The 17,583-nt window shown below is 51.1% G+C and overlaps 1 protein-coding gene across 8 annotated transcripts in view; it reads right to left on the bottom strand.

Annotated features, from left to right (window-relative positions):
* Nucleotides 1-950: 950 nt before the first annotated feature.
* CELF5 (CUGBP Elav-like family member 5) overlaps nt 951-17,583 on the bottom strand; it is a 41,972-nt gene continuing 25,339 nt past the window's right edge. For 2 of the 8 annotated variants that reach the window (XM_068920028.1, XM_068920031.1), the window contains exons 4-13: nt 13,305-13,433; nt 12,607-12,686; nt 11,438-11,584; nt 6,540-6,684; nt 6,194-6,340; nt 5,951-6,013; nt 5,780-5,863; nt 4,593-4,736; nt 4,321-4,485; nt 951-3,021 (exon numbers count right to left, since the gene is read on the bottom strand). In XM_068920028.1, the coding sequence (XP_068776129.1) occupies nt 4,358-4,485; nt 4,593-4,736; nt 5,780-5,863; nt 5,951-6,013; nt 6,194-6,340; nt 6,540-6,684; nt 11,438-11,584; nt 12,607-12,686; nt 13,305-13,433 (1,067 nt within the window). In that variant the 3' untranslated portion in view covers nt 951-3,021; nt 4,321-4,357. The remainder of the gene's footprint in view (nt 3,022-4,320; nt 4,486-4,592; nt 4,737-5,779; nt 5,864-5,950; nt 6,014-6,193; nt 6,341-6,539; nt 6,685-11,437; nt 11,585-12,606; nt 12,687-13,304; nt 13,434-17,583) is intronic. The other 6 variants (XM_068920035.1, XM_068920033.1, XM_068920032.1 and 3 more) reach the window with 5 other exon arrangements.

Here is a 17,583-nt window from a genome sequence, read left to right as displayed (position 1 = left end):
TTTGCTTCTTCTGTCCACATCATGGACCATGGATTTTGACTTGACAAAGCTTTCTGTGGGCTTGCATGGAAATGGTAGGAACTTGCTGCAGTTCACCTCCACTCCGGAGTTTGAACCCACTCCTCCTAAACGCATGCATACACCTGCTTGCTCTTCATGTTTGCAGTGAACACCATGGTCCTTGCACCACAGAACTGTGTTGGTGCAGGGAGAAGGGGGGCCTCAAAAGTTGAGGTAATCCTAAATTTAATTCACCTCATGTTCTGCTTTTCTCTAGCCCTGTTAAGTAGGGTTTTCAAACCACCTTCTCAGAAAAGTCCCAGGAAAATTCATGCTTTTGTAGAAGGGGAAACTGAATCGTGGCCATGGCAAACGGTGTTGGTTCCCTACTAACCCCAGTGTGCTCCTCACTTGCAGTGCAGAGAAGGGGAGTTTGGGCAGTTGCTCTCCGGTTTGCTGGGCTGAGCTCTGTCTGTCTTTTCTTTTCTCCCCCTGCCCCCCTCCCCTCATGATGCTGTTGAGAGAACCTGTTCTGTCCTCTTAATATAGACAGAGTACGCAGGAGTTCTTTAAGAAGCCTGGGATCTACACACAAGAGTTGTGCCTGGTTTGTGTTTTGCTCTGCTAGAGTTGGGTTGCTGAACTTAACCTGTTGCAACTGGGCTAATATAACAAACTTGAGTTTTTGGGGTCAGATCCTATGACTGGAATAAAAATCCAAAGACAGCCTTTTTAGAGACCCTGGGACACTGTGGGGTATACAGAGTAAGGCAGGGTTGTATTTTACAGGAGTCAGGCACTGTCATCCATCCTTCTGCGAAAAGCTTAACTAATGCACAGATGACTTGCTGAGTGGAAAAAGGCTTTCCTCACCTCAGGTCTTTGATAGTGCTTACACTTGAAGACAATCTAAAAGCAGCTGCAACTAACACATGGAGTAAAATCCCAAGTTACTTAGCAAGTAAAACTTTTATTAAATAAATTTAAGATTTTTTTAGACCAGAGCGAGGAATTTGACATTGACGAAGCTTGTATCTCACCTGTAACATTGTACAGTCACATCAGTAACTGTGATGGAAGAAACTGATTGTAAATGCTTATTTTAAACCAGCTTAACCTAGAATTTCCAAAGTCCTTTTTTTCCCATTTTGCATTTGTTGGTCATTTTCTCTTTTGTTCAAAATTAGATTAAGTTTAAACTTCATGAAATTACTTGTAGCAGAAATAAAGTACATTATACAAATCACGTACATAATAGATGTTAAGTATAAAAATGGTATTTACAATCAGTAAACATGGACTATAGAAACACACAGACTTCCACTGCTTCATCCATCTCATAAACTCTCAGCATCAGAGACAGAGGGGTGGTTGAGGAGATGTGAATGTACTTAAGGGACTGGGTCACAGACATCTGCACAAAGGGAAACTGGAGGAGGATGAGAAGTGGCTGATGTCCTCTGAAGTCCTCAGATTTCTCCTTAGTATCAGTTGCATCAACCTTTCTCCGCCAACCCTCTGTTCATGTTTGATCCCATACACACACGCGCACACACACACACAGAGGAATGTTCTTGGTACCTTATCAAACTCTGAAAGATCGAAACTAATTATTCAGAAGATTTTTCTTTTTTCCATATTTTGGTAGAAACTTAGAGACTGTTTCAAGTTGTTAAATGGATGCGCCTTGTCAGAAAGACCCCCCACTCTGGGGATCTTAAATCAAGCTCTGAACTATGTTCTGTGCTTAAGTGTATGTATATATATCTATAGCTATATATGCTGCATACTGTATAATCTGCCCTTTGGATGGGGAGGTGGAAGAAAAAAACAGAACGAAAACCCTCTTTCATCATACTATCCTCCTTGTGTCTGCTTGGAAAAGCTTTACGGAGGGTATAAGAAGCGAGTCCCCCTTGTTAAATTCTGCAGGAGAAAATGTCCTATTTGGTTTGGAGATTGGAAATGCTTGCTAACCAGCTTTAGGTTATTTCCGACATGTGGAGGCAGTGTGTAGCCCCTGGGAGGCTTCTGTCACTGTTTTGGAGATGGCGTTTGCTCACACTCTCTCATCTTCTCTTGCCTTGATCAAGACATTTCCCTGTTACCATGGAGAGCTATGAAACACGGGTCTGTGCCATGCATGCGGAGGCAGTACAGTTCCTGTAGGTAAAGGGACTTTCTGTGCTTTCAGCCTAATCCGGGAGTGTTCAGGATAGGCTTTGGCACCAAATTCCAGGAGCTTGGTCTGCAGAAGCCCTTGGAAGATTAAGACTGAGAGCTGCTGAGATCCTTAACCAAGCTGGTGCTAAGGTTGGTGGGTGAGTGACTCTTGAGCTGAGTAGCTGGCTGTGCCCTAATCCTGGAGGTATGTAGTTCTCTTTCTCCTTGCTTCTTGCTAACATTGAGCAGAGAGGTGTGCTCTCCCTTGCTCTTTGTCCATCCTCTCAAAATGTTCAGGCCTATTTGCAGTGCCTGTTGAGGAGACACTGTTGCAGAGGTAAACCCTTTGCTTCCAACCCCTCTTGCACGGAGTCAGTCTCTGAATGGAAAAGTTTGGTCCTGTGAGTCACTTTAAAAAAAAATAGAGACTGTATATATATATTTATATTTATCTATGAAAGGGACAGAAGATGGGGTGGGGGTGGCTAAGGTCCTGTACATCACTGCGGTAACCTAGAGACACACTAGTAGATTTTCTTGGTCTGTGTACTCCAGGCATACCCCGAGAGGAAGAGCTTCAGGTCCCCAGGGTCTGCTGGTTTTCTGGTCCCTTTGCTATGCACCACATTAGCAGCAAATACGTGAGTCCATCCTGGCAAGAATCTTCCTGCTGGGCAGATATTGAGCCTTCTCGTCAATTTCATGTTTTTGAGGAGGAGGGCTGAAGGCAGATGGGGTGGGTAGGTGAGGAGCAGAGAGGGAGGGAAGGAAAGGGGTGATGTCAAAAGAGTTCATAAATTTACTGGCCGCTGTAAATCAACCTGAAGCAGAAATTCTTCCTCTGGACTTTCCCCTCACCTGAACAGAAAGGGGAGGGGGTGGAATTGGGAGATTAGGAGGATGTATGTGCAAACCTCAGGCTTTGAGCTGCTGCTTCTTAAATGTGGAGGAATATGGCCCCATTGAGGAGGGGCCAAGTCTGGCCCCTGTTCCAAGTCTGGTGACTGGCAGGAGGTAACCCTTTAACAGCCAGCTCCTATGTCAGGCAGCTCTTTTGTGGCCCTCCAGGGCTCACCCTAGGCTCATAAGCTTCTCTTGATGGTGTGGCCACCAGAGGCGGCCATCTAAGGCTCAGCAGATGTTGTAGCAAGCATTATGAGTGCAACTGTGTAGGCATGGTGACAGGTTCTGCAGACCCGAATACAGATTTTGCTGAGCTCTTTGCTCCAAACCCTTCCATGGGCCTACTGTGACAAAACCCTCCAGCACAGGGAAGTTGAGCAAAGAGAAGCCAGCTATCATGAAGGACGCTGAACCATTTCCAGACATGACCCTTCCTTGCCCTACTTCCAATTGATTGGCCCCATCTGAAGTGGGATCACTTGGTCTCTGTGTTGAATTGCTGTCCCGGAACTAACTAACCTGAATAAAGCAGGAGGACACCTAATGTGCCTGCAGCAAGGGCTTATTTTCTTCAATCTGCTTTTCTATGATCCTTGTGAATCATGTGATTGCCCTGTCTTACCCTAGAAGAGTTCTCCAGACTAATTTCAGGGCACGTGCCCAGCTAAAAACAAAACCACTGGGTTTGATGAACAAATGTGGGGAGGGGTAGGAAAGCAATGTCTAAGCTTCCTTAGACTACAGGCAGGTAATCTGAGTCCTTCTGGCTGTTGGGGCCTTCGATCCCTGCCTGAGCTATGTTGTACTGATCTCCAGCTCAGCCACATCCATGACGTGCCTGGCTACGGACATTATTGATCTGGACTGTGACCCAGTGAATTGACTTGCTGGCTTGACCTTGGTCCTGTCCCATCACTATGGACTTGCCTGGCAATCACTGGGCTGTGTTTGGCCCTGGTTACCCTCACCAGACCTGATCCTGATCTGCAGATTGACTTTCTGGCTTGACCTTGGACCTTCCTCATTTCCAAACTTGCCTGATGATCTAGACTCTTGGTTGAATCTGTCTACCTTCTGGCCTGCCCTGGTCACCTTCCTCAGTTACTGTGAGGCTGGGCTCTTGCTGGTAAGGCCCCTGCCCTGTGGGCTGTGTTACTGTGTTCAGTTCCCCATCCCTTCAGGGAGCAGCCAGCCTTGCAGCTCCCCAGCCCTGGTCAGCACGTAGAAACAGTGCCGTGAGGGTGCTGGCTTTACCTGTGCTGCAGAAGTGATTCCTGCTTGCTTGCTGCTGTCAGTAGGGATGGTTGGCATCCTTGGGTCGTTTTAACTGGACCTTCAAACGTTTCATGCCAATCTGGAAGCCGTTCATGGCCTGGATAGCAGTCTGTGCGCTGGATGGGTTGTCAAAGCTTACAAAACCTGAAGGACAGGACACAGGCATGGCCAATAACTCTTGGCTCTATGCCATATGCATGAGTGTCCTAGTTATCTGCCATGCTCTCCTGCCTGGGGGCATCAGCACTCACCAAAACACTTGCTCTGGTTGGTGGCACGATCCATGAACACCTTGGAGGAGATGATATTGCCAAAGGGCAGGAACATCTGCATCAATTCATTGTCTCCGAACTCCTGAGGGAGATGGTAGATGAAGAGATTGCAGCCTTCAGGACCTGCAGGCATGGGGGCAATGGGGAGGGACCAAGCACAAACAGCCCCCAAAGGAAAGGGGAAGAGAAATAGGCTCAGCTCAGAGCACAGTGTTGGAGGAAAACCTCAGCACTGCCTCTGGCTGTCTCAGTCTCCCCTTGCTGGCTTCTTTCCATCACTGGTCCAAAGAAAAGGGCTCTAGTGGCTGTCCAACAGCATCTGGGAGGCAATATGCAGAACTAGAGGTTATAGAGAGCAGATTTGGCTATCACAGCTTTCCTGGTTCCCACCTGGGGTGCTGGGCATGACAAGTCTCTGACAGTGTCTGGGTGCTGTTTTGTGGAAAGAAATCAGCTGAGGCAAGAGCTCCTTCTTCATACTCTCCCACCCCTGCTCAGCACTGCCCAGAGCAGCAGGCACCTCTGCATGGAAACTGCAACTGTATTTGCATTTGACCCATGAGCCACAGCCCCAGCTGGAAATCTCAGTTACCATACATCCTACTTACGGGCTGACCTGGTCCCTGTGAGTCAGATAAGCACAGGGAGCTGTCCTTTTCCTGGCACCTGCTGTGTGAAGCAGGAGCAGACAGATTCCTTTAGGTCCAAATTCTATCCAGATGAGTTTTGAAATAAGCTGAAAAACAAACCCTGAGGCTGCGAAGGCTGAGGAGAGAGGAGGGTGCCTTGGAGAGCCTACTTTGACTGTTACTAGCGTGACTCTAGCATCAGCAAAGAGGGGAAGAAGGTCCCCTTCTCCCCAGCCTCCATAGGGAAGGCCTTGACTCTACACCCTTTGGTGTCAAGAGCGTGGTGTTATACTGACTGCTGCCAGCTTTGCTCTAGGTGACATCTGACCAGTGATGAGCTCTGGAGGTTTGCATGACCAGCATCTTCTGGCTCCTTACAGTCCACTCACTGCAAAGCCAAGGTTGGTTCTATAACCTAGCTCCAATGCAAAGGATTAGTGCTGACTCCTCTCCATTGGCTCTATAGTGCAGAAGATGAGCTCCATGGGCCACCCCTCCCTCTCCTCCCTACCCCTCCATTCCCACCCTGATCTTCACCTTCTCGTTGCTGCTGCTGCAGGATGGGAGGTGGCTGAGGAATGCTCTGAGCAATTGGAGTGATGGTGGTGGTTGGATACACAGCTGTGTTCCAAGGAGACAGAACAAATTGTTTACCTGAGAAACTGGTCAGTCACACCAGGAACTGAGGGAGAGAAGGGAAGCTGTTACCTGCGTACTGCTGAACTCCTGAAAAGGCTGGGTGCAAAGTTTCTGCTACTGAAGGGCTCTGGGCTGCAAAGAAGAAGAATGGAATCAGAAGCACAGCAAAGGGAACTGTACACACATGCGCCAGTGAGTCTCCATGCCTGGCTGGTAGAGGGCTAGGAAAAGTCTTCTGGGTGGGGAATGCAGAAAAAAGGAGCTAATTGCAGTTCCTGAAGTGTCTAGGTGTTTTCTTCCAGCTGTCCATACCTGAGTATGGCACAAGGCCATTGGTGTAAACTGTGTCCAAGGTCGGATGGCCATTTGGGAATGGCACCACTCCAGTGAATCCATTTGAAATGGGTGCTACCAGTCCTGGCATGGCTGCTGTTCCCAGGAGAGGAGGTGAATGTAGCCCTGCAGAGCAAGAAGAAAAGGGGTCCTGCATGATTCAAGGTCCCATAAAGCTCCTGCTCCCTCCATCCGTCTGTCTGGTAAGAACCTGATGGGATATGGGGAGCTGTTTTCTCTGTACAAATACTGTGCTGAGTCTTGGGGCAAGGGGTTCATTGGTCATGAAAGACTCGCTGTGTCCTGGCCCACACCAGGCCCTCACCTGATGTTGGAGCAATCGGAGTGGCTGGCAGCCCATTGAGACTGACGGCACCGATCTGCTGGATGTGGCAAGGGGAAAAGGCGACGCCGGGGCTCAGGTAGCTGCCATGGGAGGTGGAGAGAACCGTTGTCTGCTGCTGCATCAGCTGCAAGGCAGGGTCACACGCTGTCAGGGCCACGTGTGGTCAGGACCACACGTGGCCCAGGACCAGAGATAGTTAAGGCCCCACCCCTTGTGGCCTGGGATAAGGTCAAAGCTGCAGCCTTGCTGCCTGACCCAGTCACCACCAGGGGTGGCTGGGCTCTCCTGGTGGCCCCAGAGTGTCCTAGAGCCTGTAACCAGGCTGGCTACTGTGGCAGGCCTGGACCTCCCCGCGGCCACATCCTCCTCTGGGGCCACCTGCCGTAGTGGGCCAGCCAGCTGGGGCCGGGGCTGGCTTGGCAGGCCTGGAGAGTGGGGCACAGATGCTGCCGATGGCAGAGCAGCTTACTTTGGGTCCTCTTGCAAAAGCCAGAGCTGCAGCTGGGCACCCTCCACCCACCCCAGACCCTCATCCAAGAATCTAGCAGCCTTAGGGGTTTCCTGCTGCCTCCTGGCTACAGGCCAGGCTGACCATGAGAGCATGGAGCTGGAGAGCTGGAGGCCCTTCCTGCTTGGAAGGCTCCTGCAGTGGAGATGGGGCAGGGAAAGGGCAACCCAACAGCAGCCTCTTGCTACAGGCCGCAGCTTTGTCAGCCTGCCAAAAGGGATGCCAAAGATGTTTCCTTCCAGCTGCAGCCCTGTCACGAAGCCCTGCCCCATGTCCTGGTTGCCCTCTAGCATGGCATTGAACAACCCAAGTGAGCAGCTCTCCCCTGGGGAATGCTGCTCAAACCCTCTCCTTTTGCCCAGCCTTCACAAGGGGACCAGGCTGCTGTGAGACTCCCTGGGCTCGCCCAGGGCCCTGCACTCGCTGCATACCCGCAGTCTGTCCAGGCTCAGCTCACGTTTCGGACGCTGCCCCTCAAGGCCAGCCCTGGGGATTCCCTGAGCCCTGACTTGCCCAAGGCAGTGGGCTGCGCCCTGGCTGGAGGATGGCAGCTCCTTTTGGTCCCCCAACTCACCCGCCTAGGCAGAGAGGCACGTCAGAAAGGGGGCAAAGCTGGGAGGAGGCTTAGAAGGAAGAAGAAAAAAACCCTCCTTCTTGACCCCTATGGCCAGCCTTGTCCTCGCTATCAAGCAAGGAAAGCAGGAGCGGCATCAGCACAGCTGTCTGGAAACCACAACTCCATGGGAGGAGACGAGGTGGGGGAGCAGCAAAACCAAGCAAAACACAGGTCCTCTTTACAGTCACTGCACCCGTGCCTCACGGTCTCTGTTGCACCATAACTGCACTGTGCCATGTACCCTGCTGTGTCTTCAACGGGCTGTCAGTTAGCCATTTTGGCCCAGGTCTCAGCTGGAGGGGCTGGCAACTCCGAAATGTTCACATCTCGCTGAAGCCCTTCACCCTGAAGTTAGTCGTTGCTGTTATCTAAAAAGAAGAGGTATTGCCTAACTCCATGGCTGTCTCTGTTAGCTGGTGCAAGCAGAGCAGCTGGGGCAGCGCTGGCTCCGTGTGGCAGTGCTGGGACTGGTGAGAGGCCTGGGGGCTGCAGGGCAGCCTGGGCATGCCACACCGCAGGCGTCCCGTTGCCGCTGGAGCCCAGCATGCAAGTGCCCCAACTTCATCTCATCTGTTCACCTCTGGTTTGTCTATGGAGCCGTTCCTCGCTGGAGCGGGGCTGGCTCACCCTGAGCTAGCGTTACAGCAAAATGTGGCCTTCCAGAAAGCATAGAAGTCCTGCTCAGACGGTGCCCCTGTTACAAGCCATCTGCACGTTCTTCTAGTCTTATCTTCATGGTTTCCCCATTTTAAGATGCATGGACCAATGCATTTCTTATTTACTGGATGAATATTCCTTTTTTTTTTTTCCTCCTTAATACGTGCTTGGAGAAAGACTGTCATTTGATTGCAAATGCGTGAAGCTAGCATTTTGAAATTATTTTTGTTTGTTAAATAAATGTCCATTAATGAACCATAAGAACAGAAAAAAAGAGGAAGGAGGTGAACAAAATATGCTTTGTGTTTAGAACTAAGTTATGAAATGCAAGACGTATTCAAGCGTTATACGTAGCTAGTAAACTGCACTGGCTGTTTCTCCAAGATTCTAGGCCTTTTTTGTATTGACAGATTTATTTTTTTCAGCTCCCAATCAGTTTCATGATTTCATCTGAACCAATCACTGAATTCAACTTGTTGAATAAACTAAAATGAAGGAAATATTCTCTTTTCACTTGCACAAGAGGTACCTGGGATCAAAATTTTGTTTAGTACTTAAATATAACTGGTTCCAGAGGCTTAGCCAGTCATATTTCCAAGCTAAGGCTGAGAATTTTTCTTTCAAATTGTATCAGATAAGAAGCACTGTTTGAATATTTTTAAATTAATGCATTTTATCTGGAATCACTCAGGATAACTTTAGACCTAATATAGCTTTCCCTTACTTCACGTTTACTTTTGTTTGTTTGTTTGTTTGTTTGTTTGTTTTAAGGAAGATGCATTTAGTATAAATAAAAATCATCCAACTGAAACAAAAATCAGGGCCCAGACTTTTTCTTCTTTTCTGTCCCAGGCAGGGGACTGTCATCATCCTTGTGACATCTCTGGGACTGCATTGACTTGAGAGGCAACAAATCCCGTGGGGACAGGGAGAGAAAAATGGTGGCCCATTAAAACGTAAACATAAGAACCAGTGCCTGTGTGGCACCAGTTCACCCTAACAGCCTCTCTCCTCTCAGTCTAATTCAACCATTTAACTGTTAGATGCATCTGCTGGGCCTATGAGCAACCTTGGGGGCAGCATCTCCTACTCCAAGCCCTGCACTGGGGAAACATGAGCTATGTCAGAGATGCCCTGAGCCCAGGCTCCTCAGGAATCCCAGCTCCTAAGAGTGCCCATGACAGGACATTTGGAGGAGCTGTAAGGCGAGTCGGCAGTGAAATGCCTCCCTTCTGCCCCACTTCCATGGATCCTAGGTGGCCTTTCAAAGGGCTGATATTGAGTCCCTCTGATGGGGACACTGCATGCATACGAAAACTTGCCAGGATCCCTCCTCCAGAGGATGGGAAACTGAAGACTGGGATGAGACAGGAGAAGAAACAATACAGGTGTGAGGTTGGTGGCTCAGAAGGAAGAAGGAGAGAGAACCAAAATCAGTGGAAAGTAAACGGGAAAGGAGAAAGAAACTGAAAGGACAGGAGACAGGCTGAGCTCTGAGTCAAGGGGAAAGCCAAACTAAAGTTCTGGAGCAGGAAGAGGAAAAGGCCAGGCTAGAATCAGAGGAGGCAACAAATCTGCAGACACAACTACGGAGAAGGAAGATGCAGATAAGCAAGCAGCACAGCCAAGGCCTGACTCTGGTTTCTTGTCCTCAGTAAGAGTCTCTGAAGATTGGAGGGATGAGGCAGGCATTTAAAGATTGAGCGCAGAAGGTCTCGCTGCTCTCCTTCCTGAGACCCCCCCTCCCCCCAGGCCATGAGCTAATAAAGCACTTTCTGCCATCATAACCTCACTGCATAGCCCTTTCCTACCTCCTTCCTCATCACACCATGCACAAGTCAGCACCATCTCCACGGCAGCAGAAGATCAGAATGATCATGTCTCAGCTGAGCCAACGAGCCGACAACCTCGTCGTGCAGCTCAGGTGCAGCTGGCTCATGCATGGCAGGGCTGGACAGAAGTCCTCCGGCACAGGCCCTCATATTCACTGCCTCTTTTCCCTTGTTAGTCTATGCTCTTGGTACACACTTAAATGGCACTTGGTGATGGGTGTTTCCAGGGGTTCTTTAGGAAGAAATGGCCAATAGTCAAGGGATGGTTCCTTTTCTGTTTTGGAGATTGAACAGAGACACACCAAGTTGCCACTGGAGCCAGAGGTAAAAGCGGTGCCCACAGATATGTGGGAAAAATAGGTTTGTTTTGTCCCCCAAGAAAGGAAGCTGCAGTTCCTTCTTTTGACACAAAGATCCCTTAGGGCCTTGAGCAATTGCCATTTTCCATGGGCTTAATACTTGGCAGCAGAGAGACCTGAGGGTGGCAGTCACTGAGAAGACCCGGAAGATGGTGTTTTTTCCACCACAGCTGAGCAGGGCTTTCTTGAGTTTGGGATCTGCCTCAAACATCAATGGGAATCACTGTTATCACCCCAGGGCAATGAAGTTCCCTTACTAAGACTGAAGGCACAGCCAGCCTTGCCAGACAAGGAGCCAGATAGCTAAAACATCTTCAACCCTCTGCCACCCACAGCTCCCTCGCCAGCATCTTGCAAACCACATAGTCGCACTAGCCAAAAGGAAAAAACCTCTGGAGCCAAGGACAGCACTGGGGACTAGGCCCCTCCTGAGAACTGCAGCAGAGAAAGAAACATGTGAAGTTGGGCTCAGGATTCTCATGGTGGTCCAGAAGCAGAGAGACACGATTGTGCCATGGACCCAGAAGAGCTCACGAATTGGCAGATTGCCATGTCTAGCAGACATCACTGAGGAATCATGGCTCTATGCTGTCCACAAAACAAGGCAGAAAGACACTGGGTCATGCTTGACCTGTTCCCAGACACCTCCGCCAGTCTACATCACATCAGAGAAATCCAGCCTCATGTTGAGAAGGGCTCAGATCTCTCCTGCCAACCCTTGCAGGAGAGAAATGCGCAGGGACTGGGCTGCCGATTGAGAAACTGAAGCCAGGAAGGACTCCCAGGTGCTGGGAAGCTTTCACACATTTGCTACTGAGACCCTGTCTGTGGTCTTCCAGCCCAGGTATGGTGTTGGCCCATAGCCAAGAAGGCAACGTTTCCCCACACACACGCGTGATACTCACAGCCTGCGCATAGGCGCTGTATGGGCTGAACGGCAAGGTGAGAGATGGAGTGAATATCCCCAGCTGCCCCACCATTTGCTGCATACGACGGAGGGTCCTCTCTTTATCTGTGTCAGCAAACTTCACCACTAGACTGGAGGAGGCGCCCTAGGCACAGAGAGAGGAGACAGAGAGAAGAGGCAGGGGGAGAGGAGGCCGTGGGACAGCCGGAGAGGCAGCAGTCAGGCAGGGCGGGATGGGGCAGAACAGGCAGCAGAGAGGAGCGGGAAGAGGAGCAGAAGACTGCTGGAGTGAAAGTGCTCAGGAGCTGCCTGGAACCTGGGCTGTTCCCTTCCCTGTCCATCCATCCATCTGTTCATCCATCCCTTCCCCTTCCCACCCTGCCCCTCACACACTGGGGCAGGCACAGCTGCACAAGCAGGTGTGCACATGCCTGGCTGCATTTGCCAAGTGTCTGGATGGCAGCAGCCAGGAACACCCAGGCAATGGTCAGGCACAAGCACCATTTTTCCACCATCATGAGCTTGGCTGGACAGGCAGAGCAGGTCCTGGCAGCTGCAAATACCCTTGCTGCAGCAACTCACTGTCCTGCCCACAAGCTGCTGCAATGCAGGGTAGAGACTGAGAGTGACCGGATCACAACTGCAGCTCCACTTGCACAAGAGGCCACAGCTGTGGTTGCACAGCCCCACACAAGGCACAAGGTATTCTCACCTACACCCAGCCTGCCCCAGAGCCTGCCGGTACCTCCTGGATAACAGAAGGCCGGAGAGCGTGTGCAGGCACTGGAGCCCTGACTGTTCACATTGCTGAATTGTTAGCTTGCACCTTGCTCTATTTTGAACTCTTCCAGATAGCTGTCTCCAGGATGGATACATGGCCTGGTCCTTGGCTTTCTTTAATTTAGTCTTTATAAACATAAGGGCCGTCACTACCACTCTGGACAGACATAGACACACACACACACACCAGCCCAGGAGATAGGATGGTTCCCAAAGACAAGAGCATGGATGTAACCCTCCCCCCCCCCCCCCCCCCCCCCCACCAACCAAACCAGCTGCAAACTGCAGTGGAATCCCCTGGTTTTCCAACAGTGATGGGCATTCCCTTCCACAAGGTGATGGGAAAGAGGATTGGGAAGAGGGTAGGTACCCTGGCCTCATACTCACGGGCATTGTTTGGCTGCCATGGAGTGCGTGGATTGCTGCCTGAGCCTCTGTGTGGGATGAAAACTTTACAAAAGCACAGCCTGGAAAGGGACAGAAAGAGCACAGGAGACTGCAGTGACAGGGCTGCTGTGAAGCTGCCATCTGCAGAGCTGAGCAGGACACAGTATCAGGATCTCAGGCAGGGCAAAGGAGGGCTACCCTGAGAAAGTGGGAGACAAATAGGCTGACTCATCCCAAGTACCCTATTCTGGAAAAACTGGAAGGGGCTCAAAGCATCACTTCAGTGATACACCCTATAGATGATGTCACCATCTCTACTTTTTCCCCACATTCCCCCCCTTTCCCCAAACTCTTCATGCACTCCTAATTGGGAGTGAAAAACATTTCAAAGCGCAGCTCCAGATTGAGCCAGATGGCTCACTAGTGATCCTGGTAACTTAGCTGCTACTCATCCCTCTCTGCTTTCCCCCCCGTCACCCAGGTCTCATCCCATCTTCCCCAAGCTGTCCTTGCAGCAGATAACTCTCCCTGCCCTGCTCCCCATGTCTGGCTGGGCTGCAGGCTCCTCTAGCCTGGCTCCAAAGGATGGCGTGGGAGATAAGCGCTCCAGGGCAAGGTGGGAGGCACAGGCAGCGAGGCAGGCGAGCATGACCTGAAGAGCAGAGAGAAAGGGGCACAACATATAGAGAGGTTCACACCTTTGCTGTTACCATCGGGTCCACGGAGCACCGTACATTCATCAATGACCCCAAAGGGTTCAAAGAGCCGGAGTACGTCCTCCTCAGATTGCTGCTTATTTAACATGCCCACAAAGAGCTTCCTGTCCCCTGGGGGAAACACAAAAACATCAACCTTCTGTGAGGCTCACAGTCCAAAGCAGGAGGATAGGGGCACCTGAGCACACAACTGCCTGGTATTGAAAACATGCCTGGCATGGAAACAATTTGCTTTTGGCTGAAATGCATCCCTGGGGGTCAGCCTGCAGGGTCTCCCTGATCTGCTCGCACCTGCAGAGATTTCTGTGGCTTCCTCTGTCATCCCCTCCCCACAGCAAAGTGAAGGCTCAATAATTTCTTGCTCTTCATTAGCCCTTTTTTTGGATGATCCAATTCATATGGTAACAAGAAAAAGTGCCTGGGCAATTACACCCTTCTTGAACAATAAGTAAGGAAACTGAGGCCCAGAAGATATGCCAGGAAACACAGAAGGAGAAATACAAGGTGAATAAATCCCAGGAACCGTGGCCTCTCTGTTTCCTTTTCCTTCTACCCAAGATCACCAGTTCTGCAGTATCTTAGTTCCCATTTGCCCTTCCCTGCCCCAGTGTAACCAGTATATCTACTAAGCTCTCCGCCAAGACCTGCAATAAACCCTGGCATCCTGGGCCCCAGTTTGTCTCACAACAGGAGCAGGCAAACGTCAACAAGACAGTTGTGCAGAGCCAACAAAAAGCCCCCTAGTTGCCCCTCTCAGAGGGCGTTTTGTACCACATCCCACCGTGGCCAAGGGGAGAGGCCAGCCAATGCCTCCTGGATGTGGGGCCAGGGTCCTGCAGGGTTTGGCCAAGCAGAGGTGGGATGAGGTGCACAGCGCTGCCTCCTGCCGCCCCAGGCCACACAGGCGCCTGGCTGCCCTGCAGCACGCAGGTGGCTGATGCCACCCAGCCCGGCAGAAGTGCGGCTGTGACTGCTGTGACCAGCTATTCCTGCAGCATCAGCACCCCAGCCTCAGTGCCAGCCTGACCCCCATCTTTGCAAGGAGGTGGTCATGGCAATTAAAGACTTAACCCTCTCCCCCCATGCCAAAAATGACGCACAGGAGTGAACGTGTCAGGATGCAGTTCGGGAGGAGCAGTGAGAGACGACTCCTTATTGTCAGCGACAGAATCAGAGGGGCTGGCTTCAAACAAAGCCAATGCAACGTGACACATGTCAGGGAAAATAGCAAAGAAGCTGCTATCCGCTTGAGAGTGCAGTGACCCGAAAAACAGCAGGTCCGCGAGCTACAAGAGCAAAGAGGGCTGCAGGGGTGGTGGTGTGTGTGTATGGCAGGGATGGATGACACACGACACAGTCACACCACATGCATCCTCTTTGGCTCAGCGGCTGGCTCCCACCCAGGTGAGTGGGCACGCTGCCTTTCCCCCACATGCACACAGACACACTCGGGAGTGTCCTCCCATTCCAGGGCTCCCTTGCAGAACAGCGCATGCACAGCACTAATGGACAAGCACAGGGGCACAGGAGACTTATGCATGCACAGGAACAGGCTTGCATATTGGCCCTAGCCCCAGTAGGTGCCCTCAGAAACTCAGTTCCTCAAATAGCGAGAGGGCCCTGCAGACTGAGCCACACACCCACCGTGCAGGCAGCACAGGGAGACGTGCTGCATGGCTGCACCACCCCGCAGAGCACATGCACAGGCTCCTACAGGCGCAGCATGCCGCTAGGCACCGGGACAGTCCGAGTAACCCAGCTGCCACCTTGCTCCACCAGAGCTGCAGGGCTACAAGTGCTGAGGCTAAGGCTGATCGCTCTTACCCAGTCCCAAACTGCTGCTCCTGATTTACATCACCAGAAGTGGCTGAAATATACAGTCTCAGGTATTTTTAAAAGATCAAATTTCCTGGCCTCCCATTTGCACAATTCTCTGGATAATTAAACCAGTGGGAATCTCATCCCCTTCCACTTTCCTTGCTATTCTGCCTGCATTTCTCCCTGTGCCTGCATGACAAGGGATGTATTTTGGAGATGCTAATTCAGCTGATTGGGTCCATCCAAAGCGTAGTGCTTCAGTGATGCCTGGTTAGCCCCAGTTAAGGCACAGGAGCTGAAAAGCTGGGTGCTGTACAGCTACACTAGCAGTTAGCTAGTGTCTGCCCCCACCTACAGATCAGCTTGGAAATGCAAGGGTTGGAAAACCAGTCAAAAAATAGCACAGCGAGAAGGAGCAAGACCTGACTGGAGGGGAGTGGAGAAAATGGGACTAGTCAGGAGCCAATTTACTGGAAGGTGGAGGGGGAGAAGGGAAAACCAAAGGAACAGCAACTCTGTGCTCCCATTAACATCACCTGGTTGCTACATGTGACTCCCGTTTGGCAAGGAGGGGTACTTGGGTTTGTGCAGTGTTTCCCCTTCCTCTGCCCTGAATCTGTATTGCCCAGATATGTGCACCATACCGCAGCCTTTGGACTGCAAACACAGCAGGAGAACTGTGTCAATGAATGGGAGAAACACATGGGGAAATATTTGTAGTGACTTTGGATGCTCTAAAATAATACTTTGTTCTTTGAACTAACAAGTAAATAAGTTGTGGACTAAGACTGACATGCAGAGATGCACCTGATGGTCTCCCCTTGCCCTGCAGGGACCCCCCGCAACCTTTCCAGCTGCTTGGGGTGGGGGGTGGGGGTAGAGTCAAGACACCCGGGAAAGGCAGTCATATGAGGAAAAAAAAAAAAAAAGCTAGAATTGTAGGGGGGAAGGGGCACAGCTACACAGAAGTATTGTTACTTTCGCAGCATTGGCCTTTTTGGTTCTGGTTGTGTGTAACATGGGGCTTTTGCAGATGAGCAGCGGGTAAACAGTGGAGAGCCAGGTAAATGGTTCCAGTTTCGGCTAATGACTAATTCAACACAAACCCCTGACAGCTGCCACCAGCACCCAAAGCATGAGTCTCCACCATGCAATGGTCCGTTGGATGTGAGAGGCCACAGCTTTGCAGTGGTGGCACTTCCAAAAAGCGACCTCGTCAACTGGCAATCAAATCAACATAAAACCATGAGCTGCAAGTTGTTTTTGTCTTCTAAGGGTTTGGAATGTCCTGGATAATTTTTGTGGTTTCATCCTCATATTATTTCTGTTGGATCGAAAGAATTGTTCTTTCCTCCTGCACTTTGCAAAAGACGCATCCGAAGTGTACGCTGGTCTCAGTTCTTGCAGCTTTCCTGCAAGTCTTCTGCTGTTTGACAGGGCTTCCTAAGAGAAAGTTCCAGAAAGTTCCTGTGTTCATCTGGGAATTTTAGCTTTCCTTTTTTTGAATTTGGAAGAAAAAAAAAAATGTCAGCCTTTGTGGCTAAGCAGAACAGCTTGAAAATGCGATCCGTTAGGGACTCAAGCTGTAAAGGCAAATAAGAAGGAACACACCTATTGGTTTCGAATCGCTTGTGAATTCCCAGAATGGCAGTATCGGAAGAGGGTGAAATTGCTGACAACATAAGAGAAGGATTTCTTTTTATAGTGCCTTTCCTTTCACACAGCCTAGGTCCCCAGATTGCATGGGGGGAAGACTCCAGAACGTGAGCCCCTGGGATGCCTGTTTGCAGCAATAGGGACACAGTGAAGGCTCCTCTGCTGCTGACCTCTCCCACCATGGCGGGCCCTAACCAGTACTCGGGCGCCCTCCTCTCTCCTCCATCCTGCTCACTTGGGGCAGCTTCCGATTCTTCGGTGGGCCTCCCCTATCTGTGGCCAAACTGCCTCACTGCGCTGCACCTGCGGCGAGAGCGGGCCAGCCCTTGCACTGGCTCTCCGCTGGTTGCTGCTCCTAGCACCATCGATCCCACCTCAGCGGACCTCTCTGGCCGGCAGCTCCTGTGGGTGCACAGCACAGGCTCCTGCAGCACAGCAGGTCCTCCCCTTTCCCCTCTTCATCAGCATCCCCCAAGCCCCCCCATCTTTTCTTCTCCACTTTCTCTCCAGCTCTTGTTTTTTACCCTCTGGTTGGCAATTTCCCATGCTGTCCTGCATGCAGGAAAATTGCCTCTGATGCCCAGCTGTTGAGTTGCCATGGAAATGCACTCCGGGTGCAATCCGGGCCGGACGAGCGGCAGGAGGGCCGGTGCAGCGCGGTCACTGGTGGCGATGCCCCGGACGGCCGAGGGGCTGAGCGCCGGCGAGCACAGCGCTCATGAGCACCAGCCACGGCTCCTGCCGCAGATCTCAGCAGGCACCTGGGGAGCGTCCTCGCCTCCAACGC

The sequence above is a fragment of the Struthio camelus genome, chromosome 26 (assembly GCF_040807025.1).
Source record: "Struthio camelus isolate bStrCam1 chromosome 26, bStrCam1.hap1, whole genome shotgun sequence".
NCBI classification, from domain to species: Eukaryota; Metazoa; Chordata; class Aves; order Struthioniformes; family Struthionidae; genus Struthio; species Struthio camelus.
This window is presented reverse-complemented; position numbering and strand designations above follow the sequence as displayed.